The sequence below is a fragment of the Salvelinus fontinalis genome, chromosome 37 (assembly GCF_029448725.1).
Source record: "Salvelinus fontinalis isolate EN_2023a chromosome 37, ASM2944872v1, whole genome shotgun sequence".
Classification (NCBI taxonomy): Eukaryota; Metazoa; Chordata; class Actinopteri; order Salmoniformes; family Salmonidae; genus Salvelinus; species Salvelinus fontinalis.
Window position 1 is genome coordinate 28,367,959 of NC_074701.1, and position 16,765 is coordinate 28,384,723.

General features: G+C 40.7%; 1 protein-coding gene across 3 annotated transcripts in view; it reads left to right on the forward strand.

Moving 5' to 3' along the window:
• acoxl (acyl-CoA oxidase-like) overlaps nt 1–16,765 on the forward strand; it is a 48,484-nt gene that overhangs the window by 311 nt on the left and 31,408 nt on the right. For 2 of the 3 annotated variants that reach the window (XM_055902671.1, XM_055902673.1), the window contains exons 2-10: nt 232–328; nt 450–536; nt 695–781; nt 1,059–1,157; nt 1,613–1,727; nt 1,832–1,918; nt 2,101–2,173; nt 2,343–2,475; nt 3,331–3,365. In XM_055902671.1, the coding sequence (XP_055758646.1) occupies nt 232–328; nt 450–536; nt 695–781; nt 1,059–1,157; nt 1,613–1,727; nt 1,832–1,918; nt 2,101–2,173; nt 2,343–2,475; nt 3,331–3,365 (813 nt within the window). Of the gene's footprint in view, nt 1–231; nt 329–440; nt 537–694; nt 782–1,058; nt 1,158–1,612; nt 1,728–1,831; nt 1,919–2,100; nt 2,174–2,342; nt 2,476–3,330; nt 3,366–16,765 lie in introns of those variants that run through there. The other variant, XM_055902674.1, reaches the window with a different exon arrangement.

The following is a 16,765-nucleotide window of genomic DNA, read 5'->3' on the forward strand; positions in this document are numbered from 1 at the left end:
GTTTAAGGACATGCTCTTTTACGTATCTATCTACAGTTTTCAGCGGATGGCAAATCATGTCACGATGCCATCGCTTTATGAAAAGGGCTTGTGCGGCTGCCAGCTGTTGCGCGTTGCGCGCACATCTGGATTAAAATAATGCTAATTTCCCCGCTGCGATGTTCATTTTCAGTTCAATGTTCATGTTAAATTCTGTCACATACTAAAATGTAATACATCTTTATTCTACAGTTATGGTCTCACGTTGGACCAGAATAGAGATTTGACGGTGGAGAGACTGGAGTATATCTTAACGAGGCCACTAATGCGACATCACCTCAAAGATCAGGTGAACAAATTCAGTCTTAGACCCCTCAACTGATACCAATTTTACACCTCACTCATTGCAAATGTTTGTCTGGGTGTTGTTCAGTTATGAAACTGAGTGTTTATGTCTTGAGGGGTTTTAGATGAAAGAGAAACAACCAGGCTTCATAGCCAAGAGCTTGGGTATCACGGAACTGATATGCTCTGCAGATATGTCCACTGGAGTAAAGGTATGCTAATTGACTTCTCCAACACACACACACACTGCTTGTCATAGGCATTTATTTACATAACCAAATAACCAAATCCATGTATGATTACACTGTGTCAGCTGTGTGTACTCGCTGTCTGTACAGTGCTCTTTGGTGTTCTCCCCTCTGGTCCACAGTTGGGTGTTGTCTGTGGCTTGTTTGGTGGTGCAGTCACAAACCTTGGAAGCCCTGGTCAGAAGAAAAAATGGTATCTCCCGGTTACGGTATGTGTCCACTGCCACTCACACAGCTCACATGCAAAGTAATATAACAGATCATTTACAGCTTCTGTTCAATGTCTGCCTCTTGTCTTTACATTCATACCATGCATGCACTTGTATATAGCTTTTTCCGCCATACACATTCATTCATCCACAGCACATATTGCCATTTGATGTTATTTATCTGATACAACAATGGATTTAGCCTTTAATTTTTAACTCTTTGTCAAATCATCATCCTAATTGTTTTGGTTGAATGACTGGGTGTAACTTCTGTCAGGATTCGGAGTTCACTGGGATGTTTGCCATGACAGAGAGGGGTCATGGGAGTAACGTCCGGGGAATCCTTACAGAGGCCTGCTACGAGCCATCTACACAGGTCAGCTTAATAATATGCATAACACACTCACGAATCAAGTGACACCATTGAGGTCATGCGGAATTCTGAGCTGATGGACAGTTGTTTGGTTCAACACGGCAGTGGCCTCTTTTCACCACTCAACATGGACCAACTGTACCAGTCAGTTGGGTTAGGATGAAATTCCACTTTAGTTACAGTGTATCATAATTAGTTACACTATGTGCAGAGGACAATATACCACATACCCAAAATAGTCTGTTGTACGTGGTCCGTATTACAGTGGACTAGATAATATTGTGTTACAAAACTACATCAATATGTATTTGAAATGTGCAGGTCATATCTAGTACATACAGTATGTTCCCTCTTCGTCTGTGTTTCATGCCTTTCTTTACTGATCCTTGTACTCATTGAGTCCAAAAGAAGCATCAATATCATCATATTTAGTTATCCATTCCTCTTTTGGCCTTCAGGAGTTCATCATCCACACACCGTGTGAGGATGCCCAGAAGATGTACATCGGAAACTCCATGAAGGGGAATTACGCTTCTGTATTCGCTCAGCTCATCATCAATGGAGATTCCCAAGGTGGGACTCACTCAATACAACAGTCTGTCTGCTATGGATTGTGTTTAGCAACAGCCCCTGTGCATTTACTAGTGTGTGTTAAAATGTTTTATTCATCCCCATAGGTCCTCACTGTTTTATTGTTCCAATCCGAGACCGACATGGAGTCATGAATCCTGGAGTGACAGCCATTGACATGAAGCACAAAGAAGGTAGCTAGTTTTCAATGGCCTGTTTTTCATCTAAGCAGTATTCTTCTTCCAACTGTATGACAAATACATGAATATGATGCTGTGAGACAATCATTCTTGTCACAAATGCACACCGTTGTGTATTAATATGTGGATTTTCATTGAACATTTGAAACTTAGCCATGCTGTGTGTGTTGTCCCAGGCTTACACGGGGTTGACAATGGCATCTTGATATTCGACAATGTCAGGATACCGAGGACGAACCTGCTCAGCAAGTGAGTGGACTGTACATGTGCTCCACAGCCGGGTCATTAAACAGTTCTCTATAACTGCCTTTGGAAGTTGAATGCATTCCAGACATTATTGGAATATGTCCTCAATTAAATTATTCTTAGCTGTGTACAGTATGCAGCATCAATGTGTTTTATGACCCTCCAAATCCAGGTTTGGCTGTGTGTCAGCAGATGGGCTGTACTCTTCTCCTGTCCAGAACAAGAGCAAACGTTTTAACGCCATGTTGGCTGCTCTCACCCCTACCAGGCTGGGACTCACTGTCCAGGCCATAGCTGCCATGAAGGTGAGTTTACAAGGCCATGTGCACTATGATTTAGGCTAGTGTATGTCAACTGATTAGCTGTCTTTAGCTTTAACCATGTTTACCATCTTACTGTGATGGTTAGTGACAGCTAGAGGGCAGTCTTGATTTACGTTACCTCCCTCAACACCATCATAGGGACAAAGCATAACACTGCCTTTGTTACACCATCTTTTATATTCGACATGCTATTCTAATGAGAGAAATCAGCTCAGTCATCTGCAGTTTGAGTGGATTATGGGCCTCAGTCTGGGTAAATCTAGGCCAGATGGGTTGGCGTCATAGTCTGCTGTGTGTACCCAATGACTGGACTGAATTCCATGTTGTGTCCCAAGTCTGGCAGGTAACCAAGAGACAATCATACAAAGCTCTGACCATAGGTGACCCTTTGGTGATGTTGGATGGTTGCAAAAATAGAATTGTCATACTCTGAATGAGTTGCTAAAACAGATCTAGCTGCTTCAAAATATGATGGACTGTTATTAGCTTGGGGAGAGCAGAGAAGCATAGAAATCAGAGCTGTTAATAGATCTGGCCCAGATTATGTCCATGGTGTTCTTTTGGACTGATCTTATCAGTGTGTATAGGTTATGGTTCACAGTAACTTAGTCTTTGAACCTGTACAAAGTTTGCAGCTGTCTTTTTAATTGAAATAAAATAATACATTATGGTCCATAGACAGTTTCAAATAAACACAGTTACATTTTAAGCTTATGATTTTGTTTTTGGAACTGTAAGAACTTTACACAAAACTAATATGATTTTGCACTGAAGCTGTACCTAGAGATAAAGGCATGTAGCATCAGCGCTGTTCTGTGTTGTTTTTCTCACCTACAGTTGGGCCTCATCATTGCAGTGCGTTACAGCCACAGGTACAGTACATTTACATTTTAGTCAACACTCTTCTCCAGAGCGCCTTACAGGAGCGATTAGGGTTAAGTGCCTTGCTCAAGGGTACATCGACAGATGTTTCATCTAGTCGGCTTGGAGATTCGAACCAGCAACATTTTAACCTCTAGGCTACCTGCCGCCCCAGTGCACTTCTGACGCTCCCATACATCCCACATTAACTTAAAATGAGTTGCTTTTACATTTCATTTGACAAATGCATGTATGCACATATGCAATGGATGTGATTGAGATCGGAATTATATGATTTTCTTCATTGTATTTCAACTGAAAAGGTTCTGACAGTCATTCTAGTGGTAGTCTTTTGTATTCCTGCTCATGCACAATAGCACTTTTCATAATGTGGAACGTTTACATAAAGCCGATAGAAGTGATGGGTTAGCTCCACGCTAGCCTCGTCGCGAACCAGGCTTCCGTAAACAGTAAGCCTGGGGAAGTTCCGTCTTTAGCTGATTTCTGCAATGGATCGGAACCCGGTGAAATCGGTGACGCCTCGCAACACATCAAACCAATCAAATGCCTTGCTTGGGTGGAGCTCCAAAGGTGCTCACCAGATTAGTGCCGTATGAGCAACATAATTTAAATATAATGAAAAGAACCTCATTATTATTTTGTTGAACCCATCCGAGGGTTTTTCTTTATTTTTTTTACTATTTTCTACATTGTAGAATAATAGTGAAGACATCAACACTATGAACTAACACATATGGAATCATGTAGTAACCAAAAAAGTGTTAAACAAATCAAAATATATTTTAGATGATAGATTCCTCAAAGTAGCCACCTGTTGCCTTTGACAGCTTTGTACACTCTTGGCATTCTCTCAACGAGCTTTACCTGGAATGCTTTTCCAACAGTCCTGAAGGAGTTCCCACATATGATGAGCACTTGTTCGCTGCTTTTCTTTCACTCTGCAGTCCAACTCATCCCAAACCATCTTAATTGGGTTGAGGTTGGGTGATTGAAGGCCAAGTCATCTGATGCAGCACTCCATCACTCTCCTTCTTGGCCAAATAGCCCTTACACAGCCTGGTGGTGTGTTGGGTCATTGTCCTATTGAAAAACAAATGATAGTCCCACTAAGCGCAAACCAGATGGGATGGCGTATCACTGTAGAATGCTGTGGTAGCCATGCTGGTTAAGTGCGCCTTGAATTCTAAATAAATCACAGCCAGTGTCACCAGAAAAGCACCATCACACCTCCTCCATGCTTCACGGTGAGAACCACACATGTGAGATCATCCGTTCACCTACTCTGCATCTCACAAAGACACGGTTGTAACCAAAAATCTCATATTTGGACTAATCAGACCAAAGGACAGATTTCCACCAGTCTAATGCCAATTGCTTGTGTTTCTTGGCCCAAGTAAGTCTCTTCTTATTATTGGTGTCCTTTAGTAGTGGTTTCTTTGTAGCAATTCGACCATGAAGGCCTGATTCACGCAGTCTCCTCTGAACAGTTGATGTTGAGATGTGTCTGTTACTTGAACTGTGTGAAGCATTTATTTGGGCTGCAATTTCTGAGGCTGGTAACTCTAATGAACTTATCCTCTGCAGCAGTGGTAACTCTGGGTCTTCCTTTCCTGTGGCTGTCCTCATGAGAGCCAGTTTCATCATAGCGCTTGATGGTTTTTGCGACCGCAGTTGAAGAAACTTTCAAAAATCTTGAAATGTTCTGGATTGACTGACCTTCACGTCTTAAAGTAATGATGGACTGTCATTTCTCTTTGCTTATTTGAGCTGTTCTTGCCATAATATGGACTTGGTATTTTACCAAATAGGGCTATCTTCTGTATACCACCCCTACCTTGTCACAACACAACCTATTGGCTCAAACGCATTAAGAAATTCCACAAATTGACTTTTAACAAGGCACACCTGTTAATTGAAATGCATTCCAGGTGACTACGTCATGAAGCTGGTTGATAGAATGCCAAGAGTGTACAAAGCTGTCAAGACAAAGGGTGGCTACTTGTCAAATATTCTGATTTGTTTAACACTTATTTTTGGTTACTACATGATTCCATGTGTGTAATTTCATAGTTTTGATGTATTTTGGTGTACAATGTAGAAAATTTGTAAAAAATAAAGCAAAACCCTTGAATGAGTAGCTGTGTCCAACATTTTGACTTGTACTGTACATTTTACATACACATTTTGCATACATACTTTTATATAAAGCAATCACATAACAATAGTACATTACCAAACATAAGCTCTGTAATCCCAACCCTCAGCCACTCTCAGACCATCCCACCTATCACCATAGACCACCCTCGTTTGGTTTCCATGTGCCATATATTTTTCATTTGTGCTGTGATGTTTTACATACATTTTGAACCTTTCTAATCTTATAGTATCCACAAATTGTGAGCTAAAGATGAAAACCTTTTCTACAAATATTATTATATTATTTATTGACTGACCATGGCTTTCCAAATTGCCCAACACTGCTATTTGTAAGGTTCATTTTAAGTGAATGTTGTGATTTTTTTTTAAACATACCTGTGACCAGAGACCAGCTACATAGGGGCAATACCAGAATAAATTATCTAGTGATTCTGTCTCTATGCAGCAAAAGCTACAGAGCTGAGATTGTTGTGTGAGATTCTGTTGGTGGCAAGAATTTTGCATAATAATTTAAATTGAAAAACTCGAAGTCTTGAATCAAGTGTTGTTTTTTTTTGTACCAGTTCATAAACCATGTGCCATGGAATCGGTACATCGAAAATCTCTTCCCATTTATTTTGCAACCTGTATGGCGCAGCTGTCAACATTTTTGTCCTACGATGAAACTGGTAGATTTTTCTATATATGCCAATTCATTCTATTTCAATTTGTATCTTTTATATATGGCAGGCAAACAAGTTCCCTACCTTCTCCCTTTTCCGCTTGCCTCCATTTTTGTGATAATGCTGCAATCAATTGGTTGTAAATTTGGATTGAGCAGACATTCCCATATATTTTCGATAACTGCATATGTGACAACTCCACCGATTTATATTCATAATATCATTAATAGATAATACAATTTAAAAAACAATTTCAATAAATAGTTTTTTTATTAGTCAGTATATTTTGAGTTTAACCATAACATTTGTGATATTTGTTATCTATTCTGGAGGATAAAACTGACATTGTAACCAGTTTTGTATGGCTTGTTTTAAGAAAGGGCGACACTTTAAACAATTCCTTTTCAATTAGTCGGAAATGAGAAGTTGTAGTCTGTAAAAAGGCAATTTTTAAACAAAGGATGAACCTTTCTTAATCTACTGGAGAACCATTTGGGGTTTTCCGAGGGATCGGAATCCAGTGTAAATCAGTGACGCCTCGCAACACATCAAACCAAAAAATCTGGTAAATGGTTTTCCTCGTATACATTGTCATACTGGTATCATTTTAAATTGAGAACATATAGCTAGCTCAACATGTAAATGTGTGAATTTAGCTATTCTCTGCTTCAGATTACAGATTCCCATAAGGCCAGTGATGCCATCATACTGTAGGCCTATGGCTGCATTGGCGATGCATGCCATATGATAAGCTGGAAAATGGACTCACATAGTTGATATTCTGAAAAAGAGTAACAATTAAATCAAACACATTGGAGATCTTACAACTAGACAAAAAGGAAATGTTAATTTGAGCATACAACACAGAAACAGACACTTTCGAGACAGCAGATTACTGGATGGGCAACCCGCAACTGCCACAAACTGAACACTCCCGTGACACGCACAGGCCGCTATCAGAACTCTCCCATTCCATACTTCACTGAACTGATCAATACCTACGCTCTACCTTTACTGACAGCTGGAGCTGCAATTTCACCCTCTTCCATGACTGTTATCTACAATGCATTCAGAAAGTATTCAGACCCCTTCACTTTTTCCACATTTTGTTAGGTTATAGCCTTATTCTAAAATGTATACAATTGTTTTCCCCTATCAATCTACACACAATACCCCATAATGACAAAGCAAAAACAGGGTTTTAGAAATATTAGCAAATTTATAAAAAATGTAAAACAGATACCTTATTTACATAATCCTTTGCTATGAGAATCTAAATTGAGCTCAGGTGCATCCTAAATTAAATTGATTGGACATGATTTGAAAAGGCACAGACCTGTCTATATAAGGTCCCAAAGTTGACAATGCATGTCAGAGCAAAAACCAAGCCATGAGGTCGAAGGAATTGTCCATAGAGCTCCGAGACAGGATTGTGTCGAGGCAGAGATCTGGCAAAGGGTACCAAAACATTTCTGCAGCACTGAAGTTCCAAGAACACAGTGGCTTCCATCATTCTTAAATGGAAGAAGTTTGGAACCACCAAGACTCTTCCTAGAGCTGGCCGCCCAGCCAAACTGAGCAATCAGGGGAGAAGGGCCTTGATCGGGGAGGTGACCCAAGAACCCGATGGTCACTCTGGCAGAGTTCCTCTGTGGACAACTGGGACCATCCCTACAGTGAAGCATGGTGCTGTGGGGATGCTTTTTAGCGACAGGGACTGGGAGACTAGTCAGGATCGAGGGGAAGATGAACGGAGCAAATTACAGAGAGATCCTTGATGAAAACCTGCTCCAGGGCACTCAGGACCTCAGACTGGGGCGAAGGATCACCTTCGAACAGGACAACGACCCTAAGCACACATCCAAGACAACCCAGCAGTGGCTTCGGGACAAGTCTCTGTCCTTGAGTGGCCCAACCAGAGCCCGGACTTGAACCCGATTGAACAACTCTGGAGAGACCTGAAATATCCAGCCTGACAGAGCTTGATAGGATCTACAGAGAAGAATGGGAGAAACTCCCCAAATACAGGTGTGCCAAGCGTGTAGGGTCAAACCCAAGAAGACTCGAGGCTGTAATCGGTGCCAAAGGTGCTTCAACAAATTACTGAGTAACGGGTCTGAATACTTATGTAAATGTGATTCTTTCCTTTTTTTTTTTATCCATTTGCAAAAGTTTCTCAAACTGTTTTTGCTTTGTCATTATGGGTTATTGTGTGTAGATTGATGATGGGGGGGGAACAATTTAATCCATTTTAGAATAAGGCTGTAACGTAACAAAATGTGGAAAAAGTCAAGGAGTCTGAATACTTTCTGAATGCACTGTAGATGGTTATTTTTTCCATTCAGAGCTGACCCAACACCATTCAAATCCTATTATGTGTAAAATGCTTCTGAATGTCAACAAAATAACAAACAGCTCAATATGAAAAGAAAACAACAATAGATATTGAGCATTATTTTGTTTACCTCAGAAAACATACATTCTTTTGACAGCCCTATTGAGGGAGTCTCTTGTTTTTCCGTATCTGTTGTTGTTTTTTGTGCATCCTCATGTGTGGGTTGCGTGTTGTCTGCTAACGTTTCCAATGTGGGGGCGAGAGCGTGGGTGGGGGGGAAGGGGAGGTTTTTCTCTGTAATTGGCATCCCCAAAAATCACCCCCACGCTTGGGCGGAGCTCCAAAGGTGCTCACCAGATTAGTGGTGTAGGAGCAACATAAGTGAAATAAAATTAGTCTCATATGTTACCTGTAATGTTAATTTCCTGTAGCCTAATTTCCCCCCCAAAAATGTATATCAGCACTTTAAAAGGAATCTACAAAATCGGGTAAATGGGTTTTCCTCATATACATTGTCTACTGGTATCATTTTAAATTGAGAACATATAGCTCAACATGTAAATGTGTGAATTTAGCTATTCTCTGCTTCAGATTACAGATTCCCATAAGGCCAGTAATGCCATCATATTGTAGGCCTATGGCTGCATTGGCGATGCATGCCATATAAGCTGCAAAATGGATTTACATAGTTGATATTCTGAAAAAGAGTAACAATTCAATTAAACACATTGGAGATCTTACAACTAGACAAAAAGGAAATGTTAATTTGAGCATACAACACAGAAACAGACACTTTTGAGTGTTTGTCACCAGAGCGGTGTAGAACGTGTTGTAACGTTTGACTTTAGCGTAATTCACTTTCAGTAAATATATATATTGCAGACTGTCGGCCACACTTGATGACATGAAAACGAACACTTGAAACCTACTTTTATACAAAATGTGTCCTACCCGGACGGAAAACAGTGACGCACATAACACACAGCAGCCCTTCTACGGGAGTGTGGGGGAGGGTTCTTGAAATGTAACATCCAATCAAAACCTTGTCGTTGGGTGCAAGCGGACCATTCAAACAGTTTTTGCAATATGAAATTCTCCAGACCTTCAAGTGAGGCGTGAGAACGACGTAGATGGTTATTTTTTCCATTCAGAGCTGACTCAAGTCCATTCAATTCCTATTATGTTTAAAATGCTTCTGAATATCAACAAAAGAACAAACGGCTCAACATGTTAAGAAAACAACAATAGATATTGAGCATTATTTAGTTTACCTCCGAGAACACACATTCTTTTGACAGCCCTATTGAGGGAGTCTCTTGTTTTTCCATATCTGTTTTTTGTGCATCCTCACGTGTGAGTTGCGTGTGTTCTGCTGAAGTTTCCAATGTGGGGGCGAGAGCTTGGGTTGGCGGAAAGAGGAGGGTTTTCTCTGTGGTTGGCATCCCCAAAAATCACCCCAAATCACCCCCACACAGAGAGAGATAGAGGGAGGGAGGTAATCACAATACCGATGCAGACTACTGCACATGGAGGACACGTTTCCTGTTTTGTGACACACGTCCTATCCCCACCCACCAATCAAATAAAACACATGGGAGATTTTACAACTAGACAAAAAGGAAATGTTAATTTGAGCATACAACACAGAAACAGACACTTTCGAGACAGCAGATTACTGGATGGGCAACCCGCAACTGCCACAAACTGAACACTCCCGTGACACGTACAGGCCGCTATCAGAACTCTCCCATTCCATACTTCACTGAACTGATCAATACCTACGCTCTACCTTTACTGACAGCTGGAGCTGCAATTTCACCCTCTTCCATGACTGTTATCGTGTTTTTAATTTACAATGATTACATCAAGATAGCTAGCTGAAAGGAAGTAAGCTAGCTGATGACATTTAAATAAATTAGCTAAACAATTTGTAAAGTCAATTAGATACCTTACTAGCAGCTCAGCTGAGTTAGCCTACAAAGTGGCCTACTATAGCCAGCTAGCTAGTTAATAATACATAGCTTTTTTACATTTAAAAAATGTATTTACTTACTTGAATAGGTTCTCCCACTTCCTCCGTGTTTTTGGGTGCCTTCCGGTATTTATTGGTTGTAGCAAAGCGCAGCCATTTGGATGAATGGAGACGAGCCAAAAAATGTTTGTCACCAGAGCGATGTAGAACGTGTTGTGACGTTTGACTTTACCAGCATAATTCACTTTCAATTTCAATAAATATAAATCGCAGACTGTCGGCCACACTTGATGACTTGAAAACGAGCACTTGAAACCAACTTTTCTACTAAATGTGTCCTACCCGGACGGAAAACAGTGACACACATAACACACAGCAGCCCTTCTACGGGAGTGTGGGGGAGGGTCCTTGAAATGTAACATCCAATTAAAACCTTGTCGTTGGGTGCAAGCGGACCATTCAAACAGTTTTTGCAATATGAAATTCTCCAAACCACCAAGTGAGGCGTGACAACGACGTGATTTTGGAGGTATGGCAACACGAGACTAGCTCCACACCAACTCATCCCATAATCAATGTAATAAATTATGTAGATGGTTATTTTTTCCATTCAAAGCTGACATAACTCCATTCAATTCCTATTATGTTTAAAATGCTTCTGAATATCAACAAAAGAACAAACGGCTCAATATGGGAAGAAAACAACAATAGATATTGAGCATTATTTTGTTTACCTCCGAGAACACACATTATTTTGACAGCCCTATTGAGGGAGTCTCTTGTTTTTCCATATCTGTTTTTTGTGCATCCTCACGTGTGGGTTGCGTGTGTTCTGCTAAAGTTTCCAATGTGGGGGCGAGAGCGTGGGTTGGCGGAAAGGGGAGGGTTTTCTCTGTGGTTGGCATCCCCAAAAATCACCCCCACACAGAGAGAGAGAGATAGAAAGAGGGAGGGAGGTAATCACAATACCGATGCAGACTACTGCACATGGAGGACACGTTTCCTGTTTTGTGACACGTCCTGTCCCCCTCCCCCACCAAACCCTCCAATGCACCACCAACACGCATAGTAAAACCTTTAGGAACTTGAAGTGGGGCTAGTGGTCTTGGTAGTGAGAGTAATGATGGTCGTGTTGTCAGTGACTAGCATTAAAGAGAACACAGCTAACCCCATACAATTAGTGTTAGCTGTGTTTGAACAGTACATTGTGTAACCACTGTTAGCTTTGTTTTCAGAGTTGAGTCTACTATACATTGAGGAAAGGTTGTGGGATCATAATCTGTGAGGACTTCCCCTCTGTGTAAACACCCAGGTGTGCGCTCTTCTGTGGTCTGGCAGGGGACAAACCTTGACATAGTAGAAACATCCGTGTGATCTTTCTGGTTAACACATTATTTAGTAACATGGGACTGTCAATCACACAGTTAGAGTGTACAACTTAAACCATACAGCTGAAGTATATCGGAGTGTCACATTACATTAACTTTACAGTATCTCGGTTAGTGAACTGATGTCATCAAAGTTAGTATATTTTGCTCCTCAGTCTAGAAATCAGAGTAGGAATGATAACAGTGCCATCCATCCCTTTGAGACTGCAGCATCTACATTTTCCCTGCAATCTCTTTGAAACTCACTTGTACCCCCTAAACCAGTCTATACCACCATCCATTGCCTTCGTCTGCCCCCCATCCTCCCCCACTCTCCCCACTGAGACACCTGTGCAGATATACTCAGAGATAAACTTTGTAATGCTTCCAGAGCAACAGGTGCACAACAAGGCATGTGTGTGACGGTGACCACATCTCAACACTCAACATACACTCCGCAAAACTAATGTTCCACCACATCAGCACATACAGTGCCTTCAGAAAGTATTCACACCGATTGACTTTTTCCACGTTTTGTTGTGTTACAGCCTGAATTTAAAATAGTTTACATTTAGATGTTAGGTCCATGGCCTACACACAATATTCCATAATATCAAAGTGAAATAATGTTTTATTAAAATGTTTCCAATTAATTAAAAATGAAAAGCTGACATTTCTTGAGTCAAGATATGGAATGTCCCTCAGTCATGCAATGAATTTAAAACACAGATTCACCCACAAAGACCAGGGAGGTTTTCCAATGCCTTGCAAAGAAGGGCACCTATTGGTAGAAGGGTAAAAAAAAGCAGAAATGGAATATCCCTTTGAGCATGGTGAAGTTATTGTTTACCCTTCGGATGATGTATAAATACACCCAATCACTACAAAGATACAGGCGTCCTGCCTAACTCAGTTGCGGGAGAGGAAGGAAATTGCTCAGGGAGGCCAATGATGACTTTAAAAAAGTTTCAGGATTTAAAACATCTTAAGGATCTGACAGTTATTTTAAATTTATGCCTAAAATTACATACCCAAATCTAACTGCCTGTAGCTCAGGAAACGCTTTGAAGTTTGTGGAAATGTGAAATTAATGTAGGAGAATATAACACATCAGATCTGGTAAAAAGATAATACAATTTTTAAAACAAATGCGTTTTCTATTTTTTTTGTTCCATCTTTGAAATGCAAGAGAAAGGCCATACATTGAGAGAGGACTCTAGGTGTAATTTAGATTTTGTTCACAAGATGGCAGCAGTTTGTGTGCAAAGTTATAGACTGATCCAGTGAATAATTACATCAAGTCTGCCAGGAGTTTGCCCTAATGTGCCGAATTGGTAAATGTATATAACTATAGAGAATATACAAAACTGCTATGGCAAATAAACATTTAAGTTTACACACTCCCAGGAATGTTATACATGATGAATCATTAGCTTCCCTCTGGAAAATACACTAACTTTCACACATCAAGATGGCTGGGTGGGTGTGGAGCCAGAGACAGCAGTGGGGTCAAACTGTAGACCCCAGTTCCTACATTTGAATATAAAAATGTATTTGATCAAACAAAACTATGTTACATTTTATCTCTGGGACCCTCAGGATGACAAATCAGAGCAAGATTACTGAATGTAAGTACATTATTTACCTTCAGAGGTGAATGTATCAAACCAGTTGTCATGATAAAAGTGTTTTGTTGTTGTGCACTATCCTCAAACAATAGCATGGTATTTGTTTTCTGTAACAGCTACTGTAAATTGTACACTGCAGTTAGATTAACACTAATTTAAGCTTTCTGCCCATATAAGACATGTTTATGTCGTGGAAAATTGGCTGTTGTATACAACGTTTTCTAGTCACATTATCGCATATTGAGCAACAGCCGTCTGGGTTTAGGGACACCAATCCCGTAGAGGTTTTTAATAGCTGTGGTAGGAGAAAACAGAGGATGGATCAATAACATTGTAATTACTCCACAATACTAACCTAACTCACAGACTGATAAGAAGGAAGCCTGTACAGAATAAAAATATTTCAAAACATGCATCCTGTTTGCAACAAGGCACTAAAGGCACTTTTTGTCCTGAATACAAATTGTTATGTTTGGGGCAAATCCAATGCAACAGTACCACTGGGCAGCAGGTAGCCTAGTGGTTAGAACGTTGGGCCAGTAACCGAAAGGTTGCTGGATCAAATCCCCGCTGAAGACGTGGATGTCAATTTAAGGCAGCCCCCCCGCACCTCTCTGATTCAGAGGGGTTGGGTTAAATGCAGAAGACACATTTAAGTTGAAGGCATTCAGTTGTACAACTGACTAGGTATCCCCCTTTCCCCACTCTCCATATGTTCAAGCATAGTGGTGGCTGCATCATGTTATGGGTATGCTTGTAATTGTTAAGGACTTGGGAGTTTTTCAGGATAAAAAAGAAATAGAAAATCATAGAGGCAAGCCTGTTTCATAAACCTTTCATCAGGTCAATAACCTAAAACATAAAGCCAAATCTACACTGGAGTTGCTTACCAAGAAGACCGTGAATGTTCCTGAGTGACTATGTTACAGTTTTGACTTACATCTACTTGAAAATCTATGACAAGACCTGAAAATGGTTGTCGAGCAATGATCATCAACCAATTTGACCATGCTTGAAGAATTTTGAAAAGAATAATGGGCAAATGTTGCACAATCCAGGTGTGGAAAGATCTTAGAGACTTACAGTTGTAATCGCTGCCGAAGGTGTTTCAGGAGAGTGAATACTTACTTACTTACTTAATACGTACATTTGATATTTCTGCATTTTCAATACATTTGCAAACATTTCTAAAAACTTGTTTTCACTTTGTCGTTATGGGGTATTGTTATGTATGTATGTATGTACAGTGGGGCAAAAAAGTATTTAGTCAGCCACCAATTGTGCAAGTTCTCCCACTTAAAAAGATGAGGCCTGTAATTTTCATCATAGGTACACTTCAACTATGACAGACAAAATGAGAAAAAAAAACAGAAAATCACATTGTAGGATTTTTAATGAATTTATTTGCAAATTATGGTGGAAAATAAGTATTTGGTCAATAACAAAAGTTTATCTCTATACTTTGTCATTGCCAACAAAGGGTATATAACAGAGGTCAAACGTTTTCTGTAAGTCTTCACAAGGTTAACACACTGTTGCTGTTATTTTGGCCCATCCCTCCATGCAGATCTCCTCTAGAGCAGTGATGTTTTGGGGCTGTTGCTGGGCAACACGGACTTTCAACTCCCTCCAAAGATTTTCTATGGGGTTGAGATCTGGAGACTGGCTAGGCCACTCCAGGACCTTGAAATGCTTCTTATGAAGCCACTCCTTCGTTGCCCGGGCGGTGTGTTTGGGATCATTGTCATGCTGAAAGACCCAGCCACGTTTCATCTTCAATGCCCTTGCTGATGGAAGGAGGTTTTCACTCAAAATCTCACGATACATGGCCCCATTCATTCTTTCCTTTACACGGATCAGTCGTCCTGGTCCCTTTGCAGAAAAACAGCCCCAAAGCATGATGTTTCCACCCCCATGCTTCACAATAGGTATGGTGTTCTTTGGATGCAACTCAGCATTCTTTGTCCTCCAAACACGACGAGTTGAGTTTTTACCAAAAAGTTATATTTTGGTTTCATCTGACCATATGACATTCTCCCGATCTTCTTCTGGATCATCCAAATGCTCTCTAGCAAACTTCAGATGGGCCTGGACATGTACTGGCTTAAGCAGGGGGACACGTCTGCCACTGCAGGATTTGAGTCCCTGGCGGCGTAGTGTGTTACTGATGGTAATCTTTGTTACTTTGGTCCCAGCTCTCTGCAGGTCATTCACTAGGTCCCCCCGTGTGGTTCTGGGATTTTTGCTCACCGTTCTTGTGATAATTTTGACCCCACGGGGTGAGATCTTGCGTGGAGCCCCAGATCGAGGGAGATTATCAGTGGTCTTGTATGTCTTCCATTTCCTAATAATTGCTCCCACAGTTGATTTCTTCAAACCAAGCTGCTTACCTATTGCAGATTCAGTCTTCCCAGCCTGGTGCAGGTCTACAATTTTGTTTCTGGTGTCCTTTGACAGCTCTTTGGTCTTGGCCATAGTGGAGTTTGGAGTGTGACTGTTTAAGGTTGTGGACAGGTGTCTTTTATACTGATAACAAGTTCAAACAGGTGCCAGTAATACAGGTAACGAGTGGAGGACAGAGGAGCCTCTTAAAGAAGAAGTTACAGGTCTGTGAGAGCCAGAAATCTTGCTTGTTTGTAGGTGACCAAATACTTATTTTCCACCATGATTTGCAAATAAATTCATAAAAAATCCTACAATGTGATTTTCTGGATTTTTTTTCTCATTTTTACTGTCATAGTTGAAGTGTACCTATGATGAAAATTACAGGCCTCTCTCATCTTTTTAAGTGGGAGAACTTGCACAATTGGTGGCTGACTAAATACTTTTTTGCCCCACTGTATGTATGTATGTACAGTGGGGCAAAAAAGTATTTAGGCAGCCACCAATTGTTTTTGGAGCAGTGGCCTTTCAGGTTATGTCGATTTAGGACTCGTTTTACTGTGGATATAGATACTGTTGTACCTGTTTCCTCCAGCATCTTCACAAGGTCCTTTGCTGTTGTTCTGGGATTGATTTGCACTTTTCGCACTAAAGTACGTTCATCTCTAGGAGACAGAATGCGTCTCCTTCCTGAGCGGTATGACGGCTGCGTGGTCCCATTGTGTTTATACTTGCGTACTATTGTTTGTACAGATGAACGTGGTACCCTCAGGCATTTGGAAATTGCTCACAAGGATGAACCAGCCTTGAAATACATCCTCAGGTACACCTCCAATTGACTCAAATTATGTCAATTAGCCTATCAGAAGCTTCTAAAGCCATGACAT